The sequence below is a fragment of the Dinoponera quadriceps genome, unplaced genomic scaffold (genome assembly GCF_001313825.1).
Source record: "Dinoponera quadriceps isolate SergipeBrazil2010 unplaced genomic scaffold, ASM131382v1 scaffold71, whole genome shotgun sequence".
Lineage (NCBI taxonomy): Eukaryota > Metazoa > Arthropoda > Insecta > Hymenoptera > Formicidae > Dinoponera > Dinoponera quadriceps.
Window position 1 is genome coordinate 747,967 of NW_014554274.1, and position 23,169 is coordinate 771,135.

General features: G+C 41.2%; 1 protein-coding gene across 6 annotated transcripts in view; it reads left to right on the top strand.

Annotated features, from left to right (window-relative positions):
* Window positions 1–23,169, top strand: part of LOC106741186 (myocyte-specific enhancer factor 2) — a 104,707-nt gene that overhangs the window by 76,818 nt on the left and 4,720 nt on the right. For 5 of the 6 annotated variants that reach the window (XM_014612929.1, XM_014612911.1, XM_014612920.1 and 2 more), the window contains 4 exons: window positions 16,286–16,402; window positions 17,524–17,727; window positions 20,711–20,869; window positions 22,676–22,811. In XM_014612929.1, the coding sequence (XP_014468415.1) occupies window positions 16,349–16,402; window positions 17,524–17,727; window positions 20,711–20,869; window positions 22,676–22,811 (553 nt within the window). In that variant the 5' untranslated portion in view covers window positions 16,286–16,348. The remainder of the gene's footprint in view (window positions 1–16,285; window positions 16,403–17,523; window positions 17,728–20,710; window positions 20,870–22,675; window positions 22,812–23,169) is intronic. The other variant, XM_014612950.1, reaches the window with a different exon arrangement.

Consider the following 23,169-nt stretch of genomic DNA (forward strand, 5'->3'; position numbering starts at 1 on the left):
CCCTCCCTCCCTCTCTTTCTCTCTCTTTCCCTTTCCTCTTCCGGCTCGACATCTGTTGAGTGTCGCTTACGAACGCACTTCTGCGGTTTCGAGATATCTAATTTCGAAATGCCGTTCCTCGGCTGAATGTTGTCGCGAATATCCTCTTAAAATCCACGCGAGAACGAATTGAGGAGTTGAACGCGTGTGTGCGAGAGATGCAACAAGCGACGCTTATTACATTCTATATTTCTCCGCGAGGGAGATTCACGATAACGTTGAAAATACCATTTGCAGAACTATGTATGCAAATTCGAAATAATACGGAATCATCGAATTACCCAGATTTTTTCTATTTCAACCTCGGGACGCGGACATGTTAGATTAATAATTACGCGTAACGAGATGGAAGTAAAATCGCAAATTTTGACCGGCGCTGTCGCGTCATAAACCGGGCGTTTCTATTTCCGGATGGCAAGAAGAAAACAAAAATGTTTATGTTATCATAAGTTTTTTTCTTCGTACAAATATATTCTCCTAGTCAATCTAATCACTAAAGATTTAAAAAAGTACTGAGATAAGATTAACAAAGAGTGAACATTGTCAGATGTTTAACATTTCATTGCTTGCATATTTCGATATAAAAATTAAATATTTTACGGAGCACCTTTCTTTTTGTCGACCTTATCTTCATACTTTCATGCGCGCCCTGATGTGTCGTGAAAAACAAGTAATATGCAATAACAAGAAGAAGTAACCGGATTCTCTCGGACATCCGGAATTAAGTACTTATTTTACCGCGCCAGTGTCATTAACACGTTGAATGCCATCATGCGACGGTCGTCGGAGACCGATGTTACGATACCACCACACCTCATTAAGCCGAGTCTAAGATATAATTAAGTTCTCTTAAAAAAGTTGGTCGTACGGTCAACGAGACGAGATGCGGGCATCTCCGATATATTTCTTTACTCTATCACCAGCAGTGTTCAGTCATTAATTACGCTTTTTCGTGCGATCGACGCGAATCGGCGGCAGCGGTCGACGCGCGTTGAAATAGCACCGAATATGAATACCGTACATCTGCATACCGTTCTCGGGACAGAATCGACGGACCTTTCGACAGATGATCGGACGGTACACATGTACGTGCTGTGAAACGTAAACACGGATTCGAGACCGATAATTCGCTCTTCGCGCTGTATAATGCTCGGCTGCGCGGCCTGGATGCACACACGTGTGTGTGTGTGTGTGTGAGTGTGTGTGTGTGTACGCGTAAAAACACTGGCTTTAACTCCGTTCTAATTCTAACTCCCGGACTATATTTATACTAGAGCTTTTCCCCATTCATCGCGAACACGCGATGTGTCGTTACGTGAATTAACGCGGCGCGCCGCGGTGCTGCATCGCCGCCGCCGCTTACCCCGTTATTTTCGTCGCGCTTCATTTTACACGTCTCGTATCATGATCGAGTTTCATAATCGCGCACGCACACTGGACGCGACCTTTATCTCGCGCATATACGTGTCTCGTTTCCCGGTTCGCGGCTTCCAATGGGCGGAAGGAAGATCGATGAATGAGACACGGTTCGCGTCGTGCTCTCTTTCTCTCTCTCTCCCTCTCTTCTTCTCTCTCTCTCTCTCTCTCTCTCTTTCTTTCTCTCCTTTTCTCTCTCGGTCTCGATCCCTCCTGAGTCGAAATTTTAATTCTACTTTAAGTTTAATTTAGTTTCACATTAAGTGCTCAAAGGTCTTCTATTGTGCTCCTTCGGCGCTAAAGACGGGGAAGTTATTGCCGTTTTCCTCACTTGAAGACTCAATGTAGAATTAAAATTTGGATTCGGGACCCGAGTTGAAATTTTGGTTCCACATTAAGTCTACTTAGTTTTACATTAAGCCTTCAAGAGAAAACGGAAATAATTCCCCATTTGTAGCAAAGAAGCACTAATAATGCTTCTCGGATGCTACAAAGAGAATTTAGACCTCTCGGAAGAAAATTATAAATTCTACATTAAGTCTTCAAGTGGAGAAAACGGGAATAACTTCTCATTTGTAGCATCAATGAGAGCACAATAAAAGACTTTTGAAAACTTAATGCAGAATTAGACAGACTTAATGTAGAACTGAAATTCTGGCTCGAAGAGGACCGAATTCCCTTTGTAGTATTAGAGCATTTATCGTAGTCTTTTGATACTACAAGTAGGAACTTATTTCTATTTTCTCTACTTGAAGGCTTAATATAGAATTTAAAATTCCGACTCGGACTGTCTTTTTGTGTGCGTAACGAAGGAGCATCAATCGCAAAAATGTCAATTAGAACGGTAACGAAGAACCGAGAGAGAGAGAGAGAGAGAGAGAGAGAGAGAGAGAGAGAGAGAGCTGAGCGGTGAAGCGGCGGAAAAAAGAACGCGAACCGGCCAAGCGGAGTTTTCTAACGCGAACGTTTTAATAAACGTAAACGAGTACAAGCTGCAAACGCGTCGCGCGTACCGCGACATAATTGAAGACCGTAAAAACGGTCTAACGCTCGAAGAGTGTAAAAAGGAAAAAAGAAAAGGGGGAGAGGAGTTTATTCAAAGAGAGTAACACGTCACGGTGACGGTGACTACGAACCGCCGCTTCGTCCTCGTCGTTTTGCGGCGTGAAACTTCCCGACGCGCGGCATCTCGTTAATTATATCGATTAATTGTATCGTGAAACGCCGCTCGCCTCGTTCGTTCACGTGTCAGGGAGGATCAGCTCGCCTCACGGTTCCGCGTTTGATGTCTCTGAAATGTCGCCGCGGTATGTGGCGTAGATTAAAAAAGAAAAAGGAAACTGGAAGGATATGCGACGTACACGTTGCGCGTGTAGATAATGTATAGTCAATCATAAGAAGTTGGCAGCATTTTTTTTCTGATAAGTTTCGGAACGCATCCTATGTCAGGGTTGCCGACAGATCTGAGAAAACCGGGAAAGGTCATGAAAATTTAAAATGTCAAGGAAAACTTAAAAAAGTCAGAAAAAAATATAGAAATTATGAACTGAAATTTTGAACTTTGCTCACAATTCCCTTAAATACTCTCAATTGTATTCTTTTCTTTTTTTCAATTTCATTATGGCGGTTCATTTATCTCTTATCGATCTGAGTTTGCATTCAGGATTACATTACGTTACTCAACTTTTAAGTTTACCGTTGCTCTTCCAATAACACAAGCTAGCTTTTCTGCAATCCCTGCTCCTATAAATGTTATTAAAGTTTAAGATTACATATTGCTCATGGGAAATTCTTCACTGTTCGGAATACATGCAAAATGTCAGGGAATTTCGCATTTCATTTTTCTGCGGCAACGTCGCGTGTTCAATAAGAGAATTCGTTTACAGCCATTCTCAGGAAATACTCCTATTGGATGATATGAGATGCGTTGCGAAATTCATCGTAGGAAAAAAAGTGTTGCAACCGTCTTGTGACTGGCCGTACACTCGTGCGTGTGATTATTATCGGCGGCGAACGGGGGATTTTGGACGTACGACGCGGACGCTTCGCCAAATGCGCTTTGTCATGTATCTAGCAGTCGTAACGTCTATCGTCCGACCCTTACATAACGTCGCCGGCGTTCGGTGTGTTGGCACCGGCCAGGTACGCGGGGAAAGCACGATGTGTTTTCGAGACACTGTCACCGGTGGGGGCGGCTTCCAGCGTTGTCCGCGATCGTTACGTTTGATAACGCGTGCAAATTCCATTAATATTTAAACCGACCTGTGGCCGAGGAGTTGGCGGTGTAATTGAGCCGTTAGTAGCTTCGTCGAAATTGCGGCTCACACGCGCCGGGAGGAAATCGATCGATCGTTCGATCGAACGCTCGGACGATATCCACATGCGCGGGAAAAAGCGCGCGATGTTTTGTCCGTGTTGCTTGTTTCGCGTTTTACTTTGCAGTCATTCGCGCATATTATCTTATTTATGATGTTCGATTTTCCACGGTAGCTGCCTACTTTCTCGTGGACGAAAATTCACCGTTTCGCTTTCCGAATCGATAGATGTGCTTTTTATCAATGGGGTTTGACCGAGCATATATGTGTCCGTCTTTCTTACATATTTAGGAAGCCTCCGAAAGCTCCCGCTAGCATCGTTTAGATCGCCTCGTCTCTTTTATCTCATTATCATTGAGCGATATGTCATTGTTCACTTGTATGTCATCAACAATCAGCGATATATCATTGTTCACTGTCAGAAATTTGGTTAGAAATCCAAATTTCTGTGTTACTTTAACAAGGTGAATATGTTATGTTAACAATATTCGTGTACTTCTTGACATGTTACTCTCATGTTAAAGTAACAGAAATTTAAATAGACCATTTGTGACAGCAAATTTTTTACTGTGTATATATTTCCTTTTTTCATTTATATTCTTTTCTTTGCAACGATTATTTGCAACTTTTATCTTGTATTAGTATTAATTGCTGCTCTTTAATACTTTGCTGTTCGCCGACGATATAATGATGTCGCGATGGAAGAACGTTAATATTAACGACATCATATCAAGATAACACTATCTGTATTATTGGAGATAAATGTATGGTTAAAAATAAAAGGGAAATATGTTTAGCAAAGTGCTAGCAATAATATAAAAAACTATAAACATGAAAAAACCGCAGTCGAGCATCAAGAAGTAACGAATATGGACGACATGGTTATATAAAATAGAATAAAATAGTAATGAACGAAAATGTGCAGAAATATTAAATAATAGAATTGTATTCGAAGGAGAATTTTCATCGAACTATGTGAAATTATGATATCTTTAGAAGATATGCAAAATTTCTCACAGTCAATTATTAGGACATTACTAAAAGATTGTAAGCGTGATTTTTTATCGGACAGTTGTCATTTATGTAAATTAATGTATCTGCGCATATATCGTGCTGTTTTAACAATTACAATTTAATCATTGGGGGGTATGAAGAGGCTCGTTGATTAAATTCGACGTTCAGAAGGGAGCAGGTGTCGCTCTGCGTGATCCTGATAATTCGATAATTTTGGAAAAGAGCTTCCTTCTCGATAGCCGAGGCATTCCTCTACGAACGCGTTTGATATTACCCCGCTCAGGAAAATAATCATATTTGGAAAAGCATCATGATACGCCGCTCTTCCCTTAATTATCAATTCTTATCAATCTCCGTGCACTTATCTCGTCTCCTGTACGTCGCAATCTCGCTCGAACGGTATTCAACAATTTAAAAAGATACATCGAGGCAGGCAAGCAGGCAGACCGGCGTTCTTGGCCGCGTGCTTACCTTTCGCGTGTTCTTCTCGTTCGTCGTTCCACGTGAAATCGCGCCGTACAATGTTAATCGCGTCCTCGTCGCCGATCGATAAACAGCCGATCGATCGAGAGCGACTCCGAGAGAGCCAAAGAGAACAACGTGGCGGACCGGTGGAAAATGAAAATTCCAGGACTGGCGGCGGTCGCTTGTAACGTTCCATCTGCCATTCGTTTCCGTTCGCACGGCTCGATTAATCGCGCTTCTCTATCATCAAGACATTGCGACCGTACGGTTTCGCATATACGTGAGGGTGCCTGTACATGTGTATGTATGTATGCGCGTGTGTGAGCTCGCCACTCTCGGGCCTTTATTCGCAGGACAAACGCAAGGGTGGGGGAGCACTTGCTGCAAGGTTGAAGAGTACACGACCACTCCTTGTTTGTCGCAACCTGTTAATGCGCCGTTTCGCGTTGCCGCAAGCAACCCCTTCACGTCGCTCAGCCGACGGGAAAACTTTAGGGCGTGTAATCCCTACCGAGCGACATACCGACCGACCGACCGACCGACAGAGAGAAGACCGCCCATCCCATCGTTCTTTCTGCGATCATCCCGGCCGTTCCTCAAATCCTCCGCCCGTTCGAGCCCAGCTGCTTCGCAGCGAGACCGAGGCCGGTAAATCGATCGTCTGACGCAGATCGCTCGCGAATGGCTGTGGTGTTGACGACGGCGGCGGAGGGTGGTGGCGGTGGTGGTTGCAGCGGTGTGTGGGACACCCCGTATAATCGGATCCCTTCGCGAGCTTTTCCCTTCGTCAGCGTCGTGTCACACACTCCGACCGACCGACGTTGCTGCATTGCGTGCCGCGGCTCGGACACGTGCGATGAATAACAGCGTCGCGAATGAATAAGAGAGCCGACTACTTATTCGATGGTTTCGACGCGCGATGGATTCTTGACAGCACGCGCGTATTTCCGCGCGACGCGTCGCGACTGACTCCCGCCGGCCGGGAGCGAAATGTCGTCGCTTCTCCGACGTGGAAAGTAGCAACAAAGGAAAATCTCCAGCCCGGAATAACTCTCTCGAATCAAACGAACTCTCTGTTTCACTCACGGAGCGTGTGCGGCGAGCTTAAGTGTCCCGATTCTCCCGGCGGCGATTTCCTTTTGATCTCTTGTCTGCGTAAGACTTAACTCGAAATTTGAGGAGATTGCAAAGCGCGTATTTTTCTTTTTTTTTTCAGTGGCGCATCAAGGAGCCGCTCGTTAATTTAGTATCTGTCGAGCAAAATTACGTTCTTAACTCGTCGTTGATTAACTACCTAAATAATTAATAAATGTTCATTCGTAACAAAGTTAAACACAATATATATTACAAATATGAAAATTTTATTATTTTTTGATTTTTCTTGTTGTGTTATATTTATGTATTAATTGATTTAATAAAAATGTATAGATAATAGAAGGAAGTATATAAGTGTTGAAGCCTGCGTTTCGATATTCACTGCTAATGCTGAAAATTAGTAGTATATGTAATATGAACTATAGATTTTCAATACTGGCAATGAATGTCGGAACGCAGGCCAAATATGTGAATATATATATATATATATATATTTAGAGTAATACTATAACTTACGAACTTTGGACACTGCTGTATTTTCAAAACAAAATGTTCAATAATCCTGAAATTTGTGAGTAATGTTTGAATGAACGTCTGAATCTTTAATATCATAGTAGTTTTTCATCAAAATCTTATTTTTAATTTAGAAGATATTTAAACATAAAAATTAAAAATAGTACACTAACCTCGAGGAACACATATAAAGTGTCAATTTTAATTGCAAATATCTCACGAATAGTCAATCTTTTCCCAATTGTACGAGATTAAATAATATTTCAATGTATACGTGGTCCACATTTCACCAAATTCTTATCAAACTCATTTCATCTTATAACCTCCTTAAGTCGACCGGGCAATTGCTTGTTTCGCTCGAATCTGCTTTTCTGTGACGGTTTGCAGGAGGGATCGTGAAAGAAACAATAATAATAATAATTTTAATGAACGGAGATATTTGTAACATTAATTGTATGGTGATTGGGCGATTGATTAGTTTGTGCCTAAAAAACGAGGCAGCAATATGAATGCTGATATTAATACCGAATGATAATTGCGATAATTATGAAGTGCAACAAAAAAAAAGATATCGTTACATATAAGTATATATATAAACTGCGAACGAGGAAAAACACGCCGTTCCCGGCATGCGTTTTACAAACAATACGTTAACTTCGTTCCCTTATCGAGGAAAATTTCGTGCTGTTTTGCGCTTTTACATTCGTCTTTCAACCGATCTTTCGCCGACCGATATACTATTCAGCCAAATTGCCGACACGTGTCGTATTATTTCGAAAAAAATCCGCACCCGCTTTGCAACAAGCGCGTCTATTTCCCTCCCTCGTTCTCTTTCATTTTTTTCCCTAGCAAACTTGAGGAATTTTTCCTTATACGCGGCCTTCATCGCACGGCGGCGCGTCCCTATCAATAGCGATAACATTTTCGAACCCAACTAATTACTAACCGTTTTATCGGACAGTATGTTGCATAATGAGATACTAATTCGAATCGCTATATATTATGTGGCTCTCTTCGTTCCCGCGCTGCCTCGTGTTTAACGCACCGTCGCGCGGCGGTGCGTTCGGCTTCCTTCTTATCGAAAACGGACGGACTGATGTCAAATATATTCGAACACGGCGATTATTCGCGGACACGACATATGCGAATTTTATCAATGTTTTCTATCCTCTGGTGTGCGGCAGGCGAACGACGATGACGACAGCGACGACGATGCGACGGGCACGCGCTGCTGGCACGTACGCGCATGTTGTGATGACTGAAATAAGAACTAGCGCGAATATCTAAGTTCACAAACGTCAGCCACTTGACTTTGTAATCGCTCTAATCTGATCGATAATGGGCCCGCTTGTTAAGTACGATGAATTCGCGTTTCGGCACCGCTCTCGTCCGACCAACTTTTCAAGACTTTCTTTTTCTCTCTCCCTTTCTTTCTCTTCCTTTCGTAGTAGCCCGTTTCGTCTGTCGTTTCGACTTCGTTCGACCCGGGTAATAACACTTTTTTTCAACTGAATATGAAAGAGAGAGATAGAGAGAGAAAGAGAGATTTCGGGGAACGGTTTTCAACTGTTAAGAACGAAGAGGAAGTTTTGGCCGTTCGCGCCGTCAGAAAACGTCATACATGCCGCATCGATCGTGTATTACGCATTTGGGACGCGGTATCGTGTATTACATATTTAGGGCATGGTAATGGCAGTGAAGTAATCGTCTTCCTCATCGGCCTCGTGAGACACGCGTGGCTGGCGCGTCGAATTTTTCCCACGAGTCTTAACGTGATAATGCGGAGGAAGCGCACATGCGTGGAAAGACAGACGTTTGCTCATCCGTCGCGATGTACTCGTGAAATCAGCGTTCTCCGTTCTTCACGTACGGACAAGTAATATCTACAATCTAAGGCGTAAGAGTTGTGCTCTGAACCTTAAGAAATTGACCAATTACAGTCAAATGTGAGAAGAATAATCGATTGCGATTGGCCGTTTTCTTAAGGCTTAAAGCTTAAGTCTTACGCCTTAAATTCTCATCGTAGATGTCGGGGTTTTTTCTCAATAATTTTTCGAATGGGTTTCCCTTCACGTGGGATCTTCACTTGATCCTCCATTACGATGATATCGATGATTGAAATTCGGAGGATCCATGACGTACAAAGGGGAAGTTAACGTCGACTTTCGCGCAAGAAACACTTAGGGGTGTTCACTTTGTATTCAGAGCAGCAGCTTTTCGTGTCGCCCTGCGTGGGAAAACAAAATTAGTCTTAACTCAAGATAGATATTCTCGTATACAGGCAAGAATATTATAATATTCCTAGGAGATTTTTAGTCTGGAATTTTCAATTCAAGTAATACTTGCATCAATACGAATCCAGTAAAATCAAGACTAAAAATCTTCTAAGAAGATCATAATATTCTCGCTTCTTTACATAAGAATACCTATTCTTGATTCAAGACTAATTTCTTTCTGTATGACAGCTGCATATGTGTCTGCGAACCGTCGCTTTTTATTAAGCTTTATCGTTCAATTCGCTCTCATACAATGCCGTCGAATTACAACACGCGCGTGTTCTCGTGAGGCGTAACGAAGTAACAACAAGGTTAAGAATTTTCTTCGTAATATCAGGAAGAAATCGCTCGCTCCGCGGATCGTCGCTCATGAATCAACCGGTATAGGCAGCCCACGAACTTTTCTCGCGGCTCGGGCTCGTATTTCAGCGTTACATTTTCATCGTATTAGCGGGATCGAAGCAATTAACGCTATCTGCCTCAATACGGCATATGGTTGCCAGAGATAAAGGAATCGCTTTCTATTTCCCAGCTGACGTCACTGCCGATCGCATGCCGCGCCATGTATACGAATACAAAGGCTCCTTTAATTGCGCTTCAATTATAACTTAGACATCGATGCCTCCGAATATCCCCATTGTAGGAGGGAGAGTCACTTTTGTTTGTTGTAACGCAATTTGCAGTAACCCCCTCTCCCCACCAACCTATTCCCCTCCGTCGTCATCGCGATATATAGGGTGTACTGTTTTTCAATTGGATCGTTCGTACACTGTTTAACGATCATATATCCTTGAATAAAGTAAACGTTCGAGATTTTTCCTCCGAACCTCTCTCTCTCTCTCTGCCCCTCTCTCTTTGTTTTTCTCTCTCGCGAGTGATGAAAATTTAATTACCAGCGTTCGAAAAATCTCGATGGCTGATCCTCGCGTGCGCTTTTAATTTTAACTATTCACGGAAACAAAAGCAAAAAAGTTTCGCCGTTAATCCTTATCCGAAATCCATTTACGAGGAATTAGGGGAGTTTGAAGTTTCCTCGCGATATTTCCTCCGGACGGAAATGCAATTTGGTTCCGTTGCTTCGCGCGCGCATCGGTCCCTTTCTCTCTCTCTCTCTCTCTCTGACCCGTTTTTATTTTTAAGACGCGATACTCCGCGCGTATCGATCCCGGTATTTTCGACTCGCATGTTTGATCGGAACCGTGTTGAAACGCGCGTATCATCATCAAGCTAGCTGCTGTTCGAATTCTGGAGCTTCGGGTAAACGGCGGCGCATTTTCGGTCTATCTCTTTCTTCCTTTCTCTTTCTGTCTTTCCAAAATGCAAGGGGGTGTCGAACGCGCCCCTCGCCACGTGACACCCGTGCGCGAAGCGCTAAAGGTCAACGAACGTCGGCGATTATTGTCGCTTGTCGCGTCAATCACCGATAATAAAATTGCAGACGCGACGTTGTTACATTTCGCATTACGCATCCGCGCGTACTTGCCGCGTCCGAGGGCAATTTGAATAACACGCGATGAATCATCGCGCACGATTAGCGTAAGGAGTTTTCGCGCCGCCGCCGGCGTTCTCGCTGGTTACACGAAACTCCCCCGTTTCCTCCTCCACCTATCGTTAGATTTCATTTCTTTCACGCGGCGCGCTATCGCTCGCACCGCGGCGGAGATAACGCCTTTTGAATTCGACGACGCCGCCGCGAGACGCGTTAAGAATGTATTGTTCATAAGACAAAATAATCGATCTGCATTGGGTTTAAAATGACGCCAAGAGTTCGATGATAATTCAAAGCCCGGATCAAATTATTCCACTTGAAAGGAGGTTGTAAGGTGAAGTGAGTTTGACCAAAATTCGATGAAACTGCATATATATTGAAGTATTATTCAACTCATTGCTCTTGCAATTAGAAGAAGATTGCATTAATAAGAAAAATAAAGAATAATAATATTTTCCTATTTATATTACGTATACATGTCTACCTCACTTTGTTTTAAATTAACATTTATTATTTATAGTGAAATAAATGCATAGGGACGTAATTTTGCTTGATAAATATTAAATTTATGAGTATTCTCTTAAAGCCGCAGAAAATACAGCATTAATGGGCGAGATGTCCTTTACTCCCGAGCTCTCGCATATTAACGACTAAATGTAAAGAAAATAGCATAGTGCTCTAAATATCTTTTATATCGTAGGATTTTCCGGATGGGTAAAATAGATTCTTTATGAGAATTTATGAGAACGAAAGGAAAATGTAATTCAACGTGTATATATATAGAGAGAATGTTGCAAGTTACGAAATAAAAAAAAATGTAAAGATTAGCGTTATGTTTTGCGACCTTCGGTGTCACTTCAGCGGTTGAGAGCGCAATGAATGAAAATGTCGGGTTTATGTAAATATTCGAGCAGCTTAAAACGGAGGAGTGTTTCGCAACAATCAAGCTTCGCAGACGCGAACAAATAATAAAACAATTATCTAATTAATTATTTAATTCAAGGCGGATTTCACTTCATCCGGATTTTGATTTGATCCTTTATTTCAGAGATATCGAATATCGCGAAATTTGGGGGAATCGCAATATACATGATCAGCTCGCTCGATATTTCCGTCAATTCAACGCCGAGTTTCGCAAGAAATAACACGTCCATCTTGCGTTTTCTTTTTCCTCTGAAAGGACACTTCACATATCTTTCTCGTGTCACTTAATCACACTGGAAAAATCGCAGTCATCTCTATCGTATTTCGGAGTAATATTTTTGCAGAGACTGAGGCAAACGATTGACGGAACCATTAAATTAAAATTTTGCAAAAGTTATTCATCAAAAGTAACTCCATAAATCGCTCGCGATTTATTTTCGTTGACATTCCGTCGCGAGTGCTGCCACACATGATTTATTATACTTCGGATATTATCGTCCCTCGCTATGATACCGGCGTGCGCGCTGATAAAGCGGGTAAAACTAAATTGAAAATCGAAGCGCACGCGCGTGCGTCCGCGACGCGCGAGAGAAACGGGTGCGCCGCTCCAACGGCTTCATATTTGCGGCCCACACTCGAGCGAGACATGCTAATTCGTTGACCCAGAGCTTATTTCTCGCCCGTAAAAACACCCACCCCGGCTTAAATTAGTTCCCCTACCTCTTCACGCCGACACGATTTATTTGCGGGCCCGAAACGTTTAATTCGGTCTCTCTCGCGGCGCACTCGCGGCTAATTCTACGCCGTACCGTAATAGTCTCGTATTTATAGTGTATTACGGTAATATCGCGCTTGTTCGTGCGCGGGCCACCTGCCGATTATATTGTTCGATCTATGCGCATGTGTGCGTGTGTGTCACGGTTGCGATTTTAGAAATACATTGCAATAACCATAATAACAGCGGCGTCTTCTTTTGACGGCTGAGTAACGCGCGTCGAAAATTGATGATTGCGAGCACGATTCGACGATTTGCCGCCTGGATGCGATATTAACGCGGGGGTTGTGCAAGATTCGCAAGAGTCACACGGATTGTGCAGTGGACAGATATGTGTGTGTGTGTGTGTGTGTGTGTGTGTGTATTTCTGCGACGTTATTAAAAATTACGCACGGGTCCCCCGTTACGTTAAAAATAACACACTTCGTTGTGCCGACGATGACGGTGAATGCATTGAAAATGTAATGTACGGTATATACTGAAAATACAGAAATAACTACAGTACACGGAACTAGATACAGAACGGGACTTTTTGGCTGCAGTAATCAAATATTTGGTGGACACATATCAACTAAATTTTGGCACTTGTTGCCTTTTTTTCGGAATGGGCAATTAATCGGTGATGTCAGTTTTGATCAGGGACACCGAATTAACGAGAAAACGCGGGATATTAAGAAGCGTGATTAAAATCGAGCAGTTTGTTGACTTTTTACATAAAAACTGAACGCTATAGACGCGCGTGGAATAAGGTTTGTTTCTCTGTGAAATAACATACTGTTCTCTGTGAAATAACTTACATCTCTCTCGCCCAGGTAAATTTTTAAGTACTTTTTTCTGAATATAAGTAGAAGAAAAAATGCTCAATCATATAAATAATTACTCCAATACTCCTTAGCAAATTTTTACCAGGTTATGTATCTGAACAAGTAATATTTACTTGGTCCAGATAAAATACTTTCCAAGTATATTGTCCGGGTAAACATTTGCTAAGGAGTATTACAGTAATTACTTGCTTAAATCCGATACTTTTTTTCTGTGTACACGCACTCACGACCGCGATCATTTCAACGGTATTTTACGATTTAGCGGATAGTACGATAAATTACGGCGCTTGGGAATGCACTCGCGTGTAAACGAACCACGCGCCAAAGACCATCGCTTGAAAATATCGAGAGGAAAAAAAGGAAATATTTTGTCTCGCAGCCGATTGTGCTTTGTCGAAAAATGAGATTTCTGGTTTCGCGAAAATTCTACGTTTTAACGGTAAATACACGTACTGAATTTAGCGTTTCAAACGCAGTAACATCGTATCGTACGATTCGTACGCCGTCACGAGAGAAATATCGGGAATTGACGATCGCTGTGATAGATAAATTGTAATTGCAGAAATAGGCATCAGGCGAAATATTTACTGAGCTAATAATTTTCCGAGCAAAATGAGTAATCGCAAATTCCACGTGTGACGATGCAATTTTGATGCGTGGGCCATCGCAAGTCCGATGTTCATTTTGCACTGCTTGAAATAATTGAGGGATCAATTTGAATTAATAATTTCACTGACCTCTCTATATCCTGAATTCTTAGTACAATGAGTTAAAGTATATATAGTAAGTAAGAGTATCGTTTGAAAAAGTGATTCCCTGATTGTTTTAATCGATGCATTTCGGTGAACGACACAAACATGTACGTGCTAAACCTTACATTGAGAGACAAATTTTTGATATTTGCGATTGTAGTTGCGTAGCAAAATGAAATTATAATTGAAAGTCATTTTTGTGTACTATTACACTGAGAAAGAAACTTGAAAATTTATTTGTGAAATATAATTATTTCGTAGAAATAAATGTTTACTTAAATACGGCGAAATAAAATTTTACTCCTAGCAAATAAACTAATTAAATGATGATTCAAAGACTCAAAAGTATATAAATTCTCCTTCTTTATCGATGGAAATAAAAAAGCCGCCTTACCCTCGGGATTCCAGGATGTTGAAGATGCTCTTAGCGGGATAACCACACGAAATAATGTATAATGTGATTACACGAGCCGAAAGATCGAGAATCACGCACGACCTCGAAATGTCGATCCGTCTTCCTTCGCGTCAAGAAATGTTTTGATCGCCGGAACAATACAAATGCACGTGTATGTATATGTTGTCTCCGCGGGGTCACGTGACTTTCAGCCGGCGAGACGTGCTTGGGAACATCGTTAATAACGTTATCTATCCATCAATTGTACTCTCTATTTATCGTGATTTATTTATTTATTTATTTATTGTGACGTCACAATATTTTATGACATTTAATTTCTCCCGCTTCCTCTTGATATTCGTACTGTCAAAATGCATAGACTTCGCGATAACAATCGCTCGTGGCAATCGTTAAAGTAAAAAATCGAGATCGAAATGACAGGTAACAATGAGGTAACATGCATTTTTGCTTTGAAAGTTAAAAAATAAATATACACGCACATACACTTAGAATGTTTATGGTGAACGGAACCTAAAAAATCTTGAATTCTGTAAGACTTCGAAAATTTATCCGCGGTATGTGACGTTACTTTTTCATTTCTTTCGGTCATTCAGTTGCTGTATTTGTTTATTATTATTACTGCGTTAAAATTCGTGAGGAACTCGAGGAATTCTTTCAATTCTCGACAGCACTTTTTTTTTCTCAAATGCTACAAAAATTTTAAAATCCCCCTGCGATGCGTGACGTTAATTACACGTTTTGCTTCTGTTCACCGAGAGAAAAAAAGAGTTCTCCATTTATTCACAATTATTGCGTCGAGAATCATCAGAGTCATGCCATTGGTACCTGCGATTTCGCGCCAGGAGTCACTCTTCGCCGAAGAAGCGAGGCAAATATTCACTTTCCAGGGAATTGCGCGTTTTCAAGAGAACACGCGCTCGCGTCCCGATACGTTTTATCGGAAGCTGCGGCGAATAAAAAGGGGGAGAAAAAAGAATTCAATTGCATTAGCTCTCGTGCCTCCTGGAGGTGCTCAATTATCAATTCAATTGAAAAACACGCTCTCGCGTAACAACGTCGGCTCGCACGACGTCGTTCCCTTTTATTATTCCGCTTGAAAGCCGCAATCTCGCAGTGGTAAACGATTCGACACTTTGTTCCCCGGCCCGAACGGCCGATTCTGCGGCGTACATGCCACCAGCGCTTTGCGAACTTGCGAACTCGTACGTACGCACACCGGCGGTGGATCGATACGCGAAAGTGACACGCGCGCGCCCGACAGAGTTTCTCCATTGAATATTAGGTTTTAAAGCGCGGTCCAGTTCTGTCGTTCTCCGCGCGGAACTGCCGTCGTGTTTATTATCGCGCGCGCGCGCGCGCGTTTCCCACCGCGGCGATGGAAGGGGAAGGGGGGAAGGAAGAGCGCTTTTCCGTGCGAAACGCCCGTTAAATTCAGAACGCGCGCTGGCACGACGCGCGCTGTGAGAATCCGCTCTCGAAAAATCCGAGGCTCGCTCGGTCGCCAGTGGGATATATTCTGTTTCTCTCTGTCGCGTCGTAATAAAATAAAAAGGCGCTCTCTCTCTCTCTCTCTCTCTCGCGTGCGGAGCGCACCGAATCCGTGGACGCTTCTCCGGAAATTCCGGCGAGCGCGCCGGAATGTTCGAGCTCGGCGATGCGTTTGATTTTATTTCCCTTTTCCTTTCTCTTTCTTTTTGTTGATTTTCACACGCAAGATACACGCGAGTCTTGTTTGCGCTCGCAAACTTTCGATCGAGCGTTGAGATTCTTTCTATCCCGCAGCCCGCAGTGGGCGACGAAATTGCGATTTCCCCCTTCGTCCTGCGATAATATGCGAGTGTTATCTTACGTTTTAATTAATTCTAATTAATTTTTATTAGTTTTCATTTTATTTTACGTATGTTCGTAATAATACTGCGATGTAATGATCCGAATCTGACGAGTGAACGTTGCGCATCTTTTGTCTGTTGCAGTGTTCTTAATATTCCATCCAGTGATTTTGAAGACTTGTCTCTTATCCAAGACGTGGTGCAACAATGGGTCGAAAGAAGATACAGATTTCACGTATCACGGACGAACGGAACCGTCAGGTAATTACGAGCGGCAATTCCGCTCGAGTACAGGCCGATGTCTCTCGTTTACGTGTGATTATTTAATGCTAATTACTATTAACACACGGCACAAATATTTTCGACACCGCGGCAACGTTAAAGGCCATCGTAGATTCTTAAGCGTTTCCTAGATTCTTTTTTTCTTTTGTAAGAAAGGTCAGGAGTCCAAGGATTATACCACTATTTTAGATAAATATTTAAATACCCAATGCTTTGATTAATATTCAAGATTTGACATCGAATACGTACCTGTGCGTCTATATTTTGCTTAAACATTTTCGTGGCTTTAAACAAAATAGTATATTCGCATTTTAAGGAGAGAAAAGGCGAGAGAATGCACAGGCGTGGAGAGCGCATTTAGAAAGACAAGTCCATTGTTTAATCGTTGGTATCATCTCATCACACGCAAAGAGAAAAAGGTCTCTTTGGGCTTAGTAGACGCGTTTAGTTGACCCTTTGGTAATATAAACAGCATAATTTAATGTCAAGTATCATTTTGTTAGAATGAAAATGCTATTGTTTCACTAGAGTAAGCCATATTGTCTGATAGAGAGAACAATAATTATTTAGAGGAAATATACATATATAATATTTGACTTTCAATAAAAGAAAAATTTATTTCATCATATATTAAGCATTGTTCCACTGAAATAAAGCAGTTATTTAATATTTTCCGCACATAGTGTTATTTCCTTCAAATAATTTATTGTCCGCCACAACTATTGTAACGTTTGTACGAAAATATGAGCGAAATATGTTATTCGACGTAAAGATATTCATAGCTTGAGAGACCAAACAATCCTGTTTGTTGAATCGAACATTCGTTCGTTTGCTTCACTCCAAGAGACAAATTTGCCTCAATAAAGGCAGTTTTATTAAATCCGAAGAAATCTTTCTCTCTGTGCATACATTTCATCGGAGAAATCGTCGAATAATTAAATCGTCGGGTGATCGATTATTCCGAATGACGTATTCCCACAATGCAATAGCTGTTTTTCTGCGTCAATGCTTCCTTACTGTCTTGAAATCTCGTTCTCCCGAGGCTCACCTTCGCGAGATACATCACCATCACCTCTCTCTCTTTCTCTGCTGTGCGACAGGTGACCTTTAACAAGAGGAAATTCGGCGTGATGAAGAAGGCTTACGAATTGTCGGTGCTGTGCGACTGCGAGATTGCGCTGATTATCTTTAGTTCGAGCAACAAGCTGTACCAGTATGCGAGCACCGACATGGACAAGGTTCTCCTCAAGTACACCGAGTACAACGAACCCCACGAGTCCCTCACCAACAAGAATATCATCGAGGTGAGTCCATTTATCCGCCGCGGATTCTCAGGAGGACGGGGGACGAGGATGCGATATATGCGCCGCCGGTCCTTCTCGTGTCGAAGATCCCGTAGTCGCTTCGTCGTTTGACAATCGCGCAATCGCCGATATATTATCCCTTTTACGAACGTTCTCCTTCGTTCTTGAAAGTATCAATGAAGAAAACACACGTGTGATCGCACACTTGTGATCGCAGATGCGCCAAGGTCGAGACGCACGGCGCTGTCGAGCATATACAGAGTGTATCGAAAGTACGCGTGACTCTCGCGGTGCGACGAAAGTCGAACTCGGAGCGATCGTTATTACACAGTTAAAAAAAATGGTGCGATAAATCTCACGCACTTTTCACACGTCCCGGACGGTCTGTCGAAATTTTTGTGTTGATTTAACGCAAGATGAATGTGCTAAAAAGTAAGAATAATAGTATGTAAAAAATTAACATAAAAAATGCAACATTTTAACATTATTTGTAAATAAACTTTACGTAAAGAGAACATATTTGTGAAATTTCACTAAAATATAATGTTATTTTTACATTTTTTTTCTTCGGTCATACGGATATACTATTCACATATGGTATTAGTAGTATTCTGCGTCTCACAATGTGGCAGATCTGGTGTTAAGATATGTAACAAGTTGATATTGTTTGCGGGAGGCATAATTCTCATTTTATCAAATAACGTCTCTTTTTTTTTTGTTACTCATGCACTTCACAACTCAATGTTACACATATGCAGCATGATTTGACGCAATAATGTCGCTTTTGGCGGTAGACAGAGAATAGAAGACAGCGACATCTCTGTATGATATTTAACATATAAAATATAACATAAAATATATTGATATATATTATAAATATAAAACATATTGATTTAACAGATAACTTTTTTTTTATAAAAGAAAGATAACTTTAAAACTACATAATCTTTATGTTAGACGTATACCTACGTATAAATTGTGTTATTTCAACACAAAAGGATGTCGAGAATATCAATTTAAAGCAAAATCATCAAATAATACAATCAAATTATGTTACATTAACACACGGCTATGTTGAGAATTCGACACGAAGCTTTTAACAGGGACCGATTTTAACACGGGAACAAAATGTTTTTTTTTACTGTGTAGGAGAGCTCTTTATTCAAACGTCGCACGACCCGCGGATGGATCCCATTGATTATGCGCTATATTGCAGATTGAGGGGATCTCGCGAATTAAGTATCGCACGCGACGAGGTGCATGCATAATAAGATCCCTTTTTAGATACACTCGAGCGCTTTCCGTCTTAATGGAGCTTTCATTTCGGAGGTTCGCATAATTAGGCGTGAATTACCGTTTCAAGTCGTCGTTCGGGGAGGGACGCGAGCTCCTCTCAGAGAGAATCATCTGCATAGAAGCGCGTGCAGCGCGGGGAACGTTTACTCACGCGTGCGAATTACGTCACCTCGGGCGCTTCATTCGAGAATAATCGCGAACGATCGGAACGAGTCCCATCGCGTTTGATGATCGTTTCGCTCGCGGATGATTTTGCGTTCGCTCGAATTCCGCTTCCTTGTAGATTTTGTAGGCGACTAACCGACGCGTTGAAGAGGCTGTGAGGCTCATTGTCGTACTTTTAAGTGGAACATCAAGGCAGCCACTCATAAATTTCGTATTTATCAAGCAAAATTACTTTTCTATAATTTAACTTCATTATCTAAATAATAAATGTTAATTTGAAACGAAGTTGAGGTAGACATGTGTATACACATTATTACAAATGCGAATTATAAATATCACAACGCGAATCATATTTTATTTGCCTTATTAATGCTATGTTTATGCATCAGTTAATCTAATAGAGATAATGATAGAAAGAATAGATAATAGGAAGAAGTATATGTGTTTAAATGTGAACGTAAAAAGTATTAAAAATAAAAATTAAGTACGCTAATCTCTCTCAAAGAACACGTGAAAATATCAACTTTAGTTATAATTTTGCGAGTAGTTGGATAATATTTTGAATATATACATGATGCAAATCTCACTGAATTCTTATCAGGCTTATTACGTCTTACAACCTCTTTAAGGGGATGCCGAAATCGATAACGAACTTGATAAGCGTTGTTAACGTAGAGACGATCCATAAAATGTTAACGTAAAGGGAATACACAAAATGTTGTGTCACATAAACACTGATACGATCACGCTACATTTTTGGTGTTTCTCGTGCATACTAGACCTTACGTGAATGTAAATGCCATGTAAATGTGAGTGCGATAAATGCGCGCTATTTTGTTTTTCCGTACCTAACGAAAAATCTAACCAAGCATACGAAAATTTTTCTGCAAACCTTTTCGTATCCTTTTAGACATCTAAATAACTGAAAAGATATAAAAAGGTTCCTTGAAATTTTTCTGATTGGAGCACCGACATATTCGGTACGTACGTACAGACTGCAAGAATTCTGTGTGTCAGGCAAATATTGACGTTAAATGGCAGCTAGAAATATCGATTTTGTAGTTTTTTTTTTAATCGTTTTCGTCACAAGCATTGCTCGATATGCTCCAATTCATTTTCGCACGTGCTTTTCTTGTGTGAAGGCATTTATAAACGATACGACGTGTACTTTACAGAAAAATGTCAGTATTTCATCGGTAAAGTTGTCAGATTTGGCGTCCCCTTAAGATACATCGCGCGTGAGCGTGTGTCTTTCGCGTCGCATTTGTCGGATATACAGTCTCATTTTGATGGGAGCGATTTGATCTCTCCGTTTCTCTCTCTCTCTCTCTCTCTCTCCCTCCCTCCCCCCTCTCCCTCCTTCCCTCTTTCTCTCGCTTGCCGCGGAGACGTAATTGCGGGAGTAAACCGAGTAGAATAAGCGAGCGAGCGCGCGTCTTGGTGTGGTTAAATTAACGTGCATGTGAAGGTTGAGTGCCCTCGGGCGGTGTGGTCACGTGAACCTGTCTGCTGACACTTGCAGGCGCTCAACAAGAAGGAACATAAGGGTGCCATGTCTCCGGAGAGTCCGGAACCTGATGCGATCGAATACAATCTTACCCCGCGCACCGAAGCCAAATACACGAAGATCGACGAAGAATTTCAGATGATGATGCAGAGGCACCAGCACAATGGCAGCAGGGTAAATATATTCTGTTCAGTTAAATGCCAGTCAGGCCGAGTATTGATGTTTGTCTCAAAATTACATTCATAAAAATTATTTTACGTTTCTCATTTTCTTAAAAAATATATTACTTTACTCGTAACATATTACTTATATTAAACGTAATAACTTTTATTTTTATCTTAATATAAGAAATACAAAATATTACGAAATACTTATGAAAGTAACATGTTACTTTCGTAATATATTATTTTCGTAAATATTTCGTAATATTTCGTAATACTATTTTCTCGTATAGAAGAAATTTATTCTCTATATTAAAATAAAAATTGAATTAAAATGATTTTCGCACGTGCTTTTTTATCGCTTTCCGGTTGAATTGTTAAAGGAGATTAATTCCCTTTATGTAACAATTACCGATGCATGAGGCGATCCTCGAAATGTCCCGCTAAAATATCCAAAATCGCCGCTTTTTTCGGGTCCCTCTTATGAAAGATATGAAGATCCGGACGAGTTAACATCTTGAATTTAATTTCGCCCGAGCCTGATTGACGTGCGAGCATATTTTATGTGCTATTTCAAGTATATCGCTGTGCGGTTTGTCGTATATAAGGCGCCGATCAATTTCTCCGAGCGCGGCCCGCGATTATTTCCGCGCTGACTTTTCCACGGAGAAAGAGGAGGGAAAAGATTATGCAAGAATTTCTTTTGAAATCGCACGGAAAATTCTCACGGCAGATGTTCCCGCGCAATCGGCGGATACTTTGTTACTTTTAAGTGCTATATTATACGCTCACGCGTACTAAAGAGCGTACAAAAGCATTACATAAATATTAATAATGATGTAGATAAAGGAGAAATTTCTGAATCGCCCTGTAAAATAATACTTCGTACTTGTGTTCCACTGTTTTATTCGACAGTTGACGATACAATAAATATTAGCCGGCAGGATAGCGCCAACACGCGGTGGAACTGCGCAAAGGAAAAGGTTTCTTTAGATTTAGCATTTCTTATTTCTTGTTTGACTAAAATCTGTTTCATAGAAACAACATATGCTTATACGAAATATTATTAGTTTGAGTAAAAATTTTATTGTTTCATTCAAGAAAATTCTATCATTTAACAGAAAGAACGCTATTGCTCGAAATAATATCTTTTAACCGAATAAAGTATTATTTGGTTGCAATAAATATGTAAAATGAAACAAATAATTTCTTTATAAAAGAAAAGTATCGTTTTGAAGAAATTTTTTTATTTAAGATAAAGAGACGTATTCGTTGAAAAGTCTAACAATCGTAACCCTTATTAATCGAAACATTAGTTTCTTTGGAGCGTGCCAATGATGAGATTTGTTTGGACGCGACAAAATTTATTAAATTCGAAGAAATTTTTTTCTCCATGGTCGTTAGGATTTTCCAGCCACACATACGTGCATTATTGATTTATTGTTCATTGATTGCTCGAGGAACGCGATGAGCGCGACGCGTCAGAACGAGTAATCTGTCGCAGCTTTATGATAATGTCCAGAAACGAGTGTGTACGAGTACGTGGCGGTAAAATACCAGCAGCCTAATTACACCGCGTGTTGGGGCGGCCGATTAGTCGTTAGTGCACAACTGTTTTTCACACAAGTGTTCTGCACCAGCGGAACTAGACAAGCGTCGTTTGCATTCCGCTGCAAAGTCACGCGACGAAGTTCTGAGACGCAAACGGCCGCGTGTCGGCAAGTTTCCAAATCCGTCGCGGATCGCGCCCAGCCGCAACCTGCGTCCGTTCGCTACGGTTATTATTAATCGGCGTCGCGTCGATTCTGTGTGATTGCAGACAATGGGACAATCGAATTACACGCTACCAGTATCTGTACCAGTCAACAGTTATGGCGAATCTCTTCTTGGATCTAGTCCGCAGATGGCGCACACCAGCATTTCCCCGCGTCCATCATCGTCTGAAACGGATTCAGGTGAGCCTCGAGGGTAAAAGGAAAATCAGAAGGACGAATCCTCGGATCCTTGGATTCTTGGGGGAAGGGGTGCACGAGAAAAAATTATTTTGCCTTGTAGCAAAATCATCGTTGCTACACTGAGAAGATATAATTATTTTCGGGGATAATATCTTTTTTTCATTTTAACCACAGTAATAATCGAGAAAACTATTTTTCTAGTAAGTGTTACTATAGTGTCAGTGATAATAACCTTACGTGCATGTTGCTACTATTATTTTTTGTGGTTAAAATAAAAAAAAGGACATTGTTGTGCCCGAAAATATATTTTTCTCCCAATGTATTGCATATTCGTTGCGACAGCAATACAATTTAGTTA